At 40.2% G+C, this 6,000-nt stretch overlaps 1 protein-coding gene across 1 annotated transcript in view; it reads left to right on the forward strand.

Annotated features, from left to right (window-relative positions):
* Positions 1-6,000, forward strand: part of nsd3 (nuclear receptor binding SET domain protein 3) — an 80,138-nt gene that overhangs the window by 59,993 nt on the left and 14,145 nt on the right. Inside the window, 5 exon segments of the mRNA XM_034170691.1 lie at positions 2,640-2,796; positions 3,168-3,370; positions 3,479-3,591; positions 4,207-4,353; positions 4,467-4,589. Of these exon segments, the coding sequence (XP_034026582.1) occupies positions 2,640-2,796; positions 3,168-3,370; positions 3,479-3,591; positions 4,207-4,353; positions 4,467-4,589 (743 nt within the window).

The following is a 6,000-nucleotide window of genomic DNA, read 5'->3' on the forward strand; positions in this document are numbered from 1 at the left end:
CTGGTGTTGGAGTTCACACAATGAAGCACAAGCCGTGTATCAGCCTCTTCTTGGCGAGCTTTCAGTGGTTCAAGGTTCACAGCATTGTTGTTTGACAGCAGAGTTGTTTCTTCCTGACAGCCACCAGCAGTAACCACAGCCTTGTCCTGTGGGGCCTGCTCAACCGAAGATGTTGCCAACAACCTACACAGGTCTGCCTTGTTGTTGGGTACTTGACAGAAATCCCTTCCAGTCAGCAGGAAGTGCAACTGTGGAATGAACTACTCGCCTTAAGCCGTGGTCACAACCCGCCGTACTTGCACGTGCGTGCAGTCTACTTACAAAAACGTGGGCTAAATTTGGAGATCTGTACGTCGTAAGTACTGCCTCAGTACGAATTTAGCAGCACGCAGACACATGCAGACACGCTGTAGAGGTTTTAGTGCATGCAGAACTTTCGCTGCGGTCAGGCTGCGGATTCACCAGCAGTACAGATGACGCACATTGTGAGTACTGCCTCAGTACGGATTCAAAGCGGCACATTTTCATTCAGTTACTATTGAATTAACCAAATCCGTATGTAGGCAGTACGGATTACGGCACTCACCACATACTATGGAGGCCAACAGACTTGCATGCACAACGCAGCTTCTCACTTGAACTTGGACTTTATTTCCAAACGTCAGCAACACACACTCCACAGCTTCAGTCTGTTAAGTAGCTGTAACTTTTCGAGGCAAGTAAACACTCGTACAACTGACCGCTGCAGGCTGGACATGCTCATGCATCGCCCACGGCGAAAAACACCTGCCGCTCCGGTCCCGCTCATAAAAAAGAAAAGCGACCCCACACACACACACACTGCTTTATTGTCAACTCTCTTTATCGTTACACTCCTAGAGACGTGCATTGAACGTACTCCCTCCCTCCTCTTGCTACTGTCTCCGTACGTTTTCACAAAAACGTAGTGGCCGTGGCATCCGCAGAAAATGTACGGCAAAAAAAAAACCGCATGGTGGGTTGTGACCGGGGCTTTACTGCTGTGCCTTATTTTGCACAAGCAAACTTGTGCAAAATATAATAAAAATGTTATATGCAAATTAGGGGTGAATGAGTAGAAATACAGCTTGCCAACTGAAATTCTTGAATTCAGCAGGTCAAAATACATGGAAATAAAAGCAGAATTTTCTTTTCTAGAGCAAATACAAGTAAACATGGAAAATTTAATAAATTGGGTGGCCACGTTGTTTAATGGCAAATTAAGGTGTAAAGGAGTCAAAATACATGGCAGTAGAAGTTTTATTTTATAGAGCCAGTACAAACAAACTTGTGTGATCAAATGGGGAGCCATGTTGTTTATGCAAACTAGGGATGAAGTAGTAAAGCTACAACTTGCTACAAAATATGTATGAATCCCTCTGTTGTCTACTTTTAACAGAAAATGCCTTGGGTAATCTACTTCTCTGAAAGTGAAATCTAACTAACTTTTAAATTTAAACTTTTACATTTTTTTTAAATTATTTTCGCCGGGCTATCTTCTCTGTTAAAGAAATGTAAAGCTTAATTTAACCTACAGTAGTCAAACTATCCTCAGTACCTTGATGCTGGTTGCTCTGGATGGGTTCAGATTCTGTCTGTGGTTTGTGGGGCTGAATGCTGCTGGTGACACGCTGCTTCTCTGCTTCAGCACTCTGGGCTCGTTATTTAAGGCTTTGACCTGTCTCACCTTTTTTTTCTTTTTATTTATAAATACTTGATTCTTTTATTTTGGACTGATCTTCCCAAATGAAACTTTGGCTCACCTCAATTTCTTGTGCTATGACCTGACTTGGATGGAATACAAACAAACAATACAAAAAACTTAAGTCTCCGTGTGGAAGAATTGTGAAATTGAGCTTTTGTGATTTAAAGATATCAGCTCTTATTATTTCATAAAATAATTAGAAATTTGGTCAATTGCAGTATTATAAAAGTATGATTCCATGCAAGCTGGTCTGTGCAGGATGCTGCATTTGTGATGAGAGACTTTGCTGTACTGGCAGGACTGCATGCCTGCTTCTTGCCAATATTTTATGATTTAACTATAACCCTGATTAATGGTTATCCTGCTGGCTGATTTATCCCTGTGCTGCTGCATGTAATTCCCATAGACTGGTCTTGGTACAGTGCTCTGAATCTGATTGCCAGACATGCTGTAACGGCTGCAGTACAACTTCTAGCTGATGTAACAAACCCATTGCAGGGATTTTATACCATTTTAAAACAATTGTACGTAGTACAGCTACCATGGAAGGCTTCACACAGACAGCTTCTGGTTTTAGTTTTCCTTTCACAATAAGAGCCTGGTGATGTTTATGGTGGTTTTAGATTAAAATGTTTTTCCCACAAGGCCTGATCTTCATAGTAGACTCAAAGTTCCACCTTGATGGATGGAAATTGTAAAAGTGTCTTGATGCTGTGTTTTGCCTGTAGGTGCGCTTCAGTGTTGTATTCATAAGATACATTAGGCTTGTCTGCGAATGAGATTCAGAGTTTGTCAAGATTTTAAGGTGCATCATCTAATCCACACACTCCTCCTCTCTTTGCATACCCATTTCCCACAATGCATGTGCGCACAAACACTCACACATACATGCCCACGTCCATCTATACAAATATAGGAGGCAAGTTGCTGTGCTGCGACTCATGCCCAGCCTCTTTCCATCCGGAGTGTCTGGAGATGGAGATGCCAGAGGGGGCGTGGTCCTGCAGTGATTGCAGGGCAGGGAAGAAGCCACACTACAAACAGATTGTCTGGGTCAAACTGGGCAACTACAGGTATGCAGACAGTATACCTCATAGGTCACTGTTTATGGTGACCTATGAGCATTCAAGTTTAATTTAACTGATTTGTTTCATATTGAAGCACAATGTGATTTATTTTAGACCCAGGTGTTCCAGAAACACAACTGACCACTACTCTGTGATATTAATGCTACACTTTGTGGTCTGATGATGTTTAATCAGGGAGATGAGACACTACTCTGAATGCCTTCTGCATTAAAATGATCTGAAAAGTATTTTCTAAATTTGCCAGTGTGTCCATAACCTTAGGAAGTAACTCTTTTGGGTTTCCCATTTATTGCTTGCTCTCCAACTATATTCACTTTCATTCCTCTCTTTATGACCACTATCACTTTTTCTTGCAGGTGGTGGCCAGCAGAGATCTGTAACCCTAGATTGGTGCCATCAAACATTCAGAGCCTTCGCCATGATATTGGTGACTTTCCCGTTTTCTTTTTTGGGTCACATGACTACTATTGGAGCAACCAGGGACGTGTCTTTCCCTATGTGGAAAATGACAAGAATTTTGTAACGGGTCAGATCAACATGAACAAAACCTTCAGGAAAGGTATTTATCACATATGGGAATCCCACCTCCTTTTTTTGTGTAAATCCACTTTAGTTCAAGGTATGATTTGGAGTAAGATTTTCTAAGATGCTGTTGGTTATGTTTCAGCTTTGGAAGAAGCAGCGAGAAGGTTCCAAGAGCTCAAGGCTCAAAGAGAAAGCAGGGAGGCACTAGAGCAGGAACGCCACTCTTGCAAACCTCCACCTTACAAATTTATCAAGGTATAGCCATGTTACTGTTGCACATAATAACAAATAATCCCACAATGTTATTTAGGAAATAACCCTGTTGTGTCTGATGATTTGTGGATGTTAATGCTGGATTTTTAAGGTCGCAAATTGAGGTTTATGAAAAACAGCTATTTGCGACTGTAAAATCCAGCATTAACATCCGCAAATCATCAGACACAAGGGGGTTATTCCCATTCTAATCCAATTCCATCGTTTACACGGATCTGTGTCCACCACTGAAGGATACATCTTTATCCGCATAATAATATAGTTTGGGAAAAATGTTACGCAGACAAAGGGTGTGGTTGGCTCGTCAAAGCTTACCGTGGCAACAGCATCTTCATGCCAAACTGGAAATTCTGTGAGCAGAATCCACATCACTACTTTCGTATGGTACCTTAAATTAATCCATTTCAGTGTCGTTGAAACAGTTTTAATATTTTGCCACTGTTTACGCAATATTTATGGTCTGTAATCTCACACAATTAAACCAATCACATTTGCGGGGAAAATGTAATTGGATTAGAATATATTAATATATTTTATTACTATGCCCAGTAAGTCTTTAGTGTTTTTGCTTACGTGAGTTTTGTAATTTATTGTCAGTCCAACAAACCAGTAGGAAAAGTACAGGTCCATGTAGCAGACTTGTCAGAAATCCCACGATGCAACTGCAAATCAACAGATGAGCGTCCCTGCAGCATCGACTCCCAGTGTCTCAACCGTATGCTGCAGTACGAGTGCCATCCACAGGTGCATGTACATGTTTGCTGTCAATGGGTTTATTGTACGATTTATAAAAGGGTGAAATGATTATAAGACCTGCAAATTCTTAATGCTTGTACTTGTCCTATTCTTGCTGGCAGGTGTGCCCTGCTGGAGATAGCTGTGAGAACCAGTGTTTTTCCAAACGGCTGTATGCAGAGACAGAAGTGATGAAGACAGATGGGCGTGGCTGGGGTCTCAGAACCACGCAGGCACTGAGGAAGGTGGGTGTCATTCTTTGTGTAATTTTCCACATCCCTAACAGCCTTAATATCTGTTGTGTGTGTATTTGAAGAATGTGAAAGAAATAAAAGAAAAATTCATTGAGCGGGTGACTTTGAGAGATAGGAGTTAGACCACCAGTATATTTAACGGGGTTCAGTTCCAAGTGGGTATTTCAGACTACCTACCCATGTCCCTGGAAAAGATTCTTCGGCTGCACCCAGCTGTAAATGGGTACCAGCCTTGGCTAGGAACGTAACCTACAATAGACTGCCATCCCTTCAAGGGGGAGTTGTAGACTCTGATTCACTTCACATTAGGAAAGAGAGTTGATTTTTGAAAGTATAATAATTTTAGCAGTGGAATTCTGACAACTTCTGATAAGAGCACGTTTGTGCCACGAAAGTAGCTGTTAATTCTTGTCCTCACAGTGTGTGAATGAACTTGAATAGCTCATTTAAGTTTTATGAAATATGAATTCCAAAATATCACAGAGCTTTTTTTTATTATTATTATTATTATTTTTACAAAGATCATTCTTGGACTCAGGTTTCCAGTTGAGTTTGGTAATATGCCAGCTTTAAGACATGGTATGGTTAATTGAATAGCCAGACACAGGGCTAAAGTTACTGTTATATTTATGGACTGACAGAGGAGAGGAATGAGGGTTTTGTAATGTATAGATGAACTTAATCAGCATATACAATAGACTAATTTGTGGTTGAAGAATTTGGATTTGATTCCTTGGATTTCACCAGGTCGCCTGATTTCCAACGGGACAATAAATAATGGTCAATATAATGACGAGGATAATGTGCATCAGTGTTTTGTGCTCCTTTTAAGCTGAAATGGTGTGGAAATTCTGTTTTGATAAAAGACAGTTGGCTATTTATATCCTGTTATTAGCTAGTTCTTGAACTAAGATCCATATACTAGTCTCTGCTGTCACATGCCTTCTCCATGTTCATTAAAATACCAGGAACATTTTTGAATAGTGATTTGTTAGACAGGTTAAGCTTTAGCTTATTAGCATCCACAAATAATTGTCTGTTTTGATATCATTGATAATTTTTGTGTGTGTGTATACAGTAGTGTTCAGAATAATAGTAGTGCTATGTGACTAAAAAGATTAATCCAGGTTTTGAGTATATTTCTTATTGTTACATGGGAAACAAGGTACCAGTAGATTCAGTAGATTCTCACAAATCCAACAAGACAAAGCATTCATGATATGTACACTCTTAAGGCTATGAAATTGGGCTATTAGTAAATAAAAGTAGAAAAGGGGGTGTTCACAATAATAGTAGCATCTGCTGTTGATGCTACAAACTCAAAATTATGTTCAAACTGCTTTTTTAGCAATCCTGTGCATCACTAATCTAGTATTTAGATGTATAACCACAGTTTTTCATG

The sequence above is a fragment of the Thalassophryne amazonica genome, chromosome 5, assembly GCF_902500255.1.
Source record: "Thalassophryne amazonica chromosome 5, fThaAma1.1, whole genome shotgun sequence".
NCBI classification, from domain to species: domain Eukaryota; kingdom Metazoa; phylum Chordata; class Actinopteri; order Batrachoidiformes; family Batrachoididae; genus Thalassophryne; species Thalassophryne amazonica.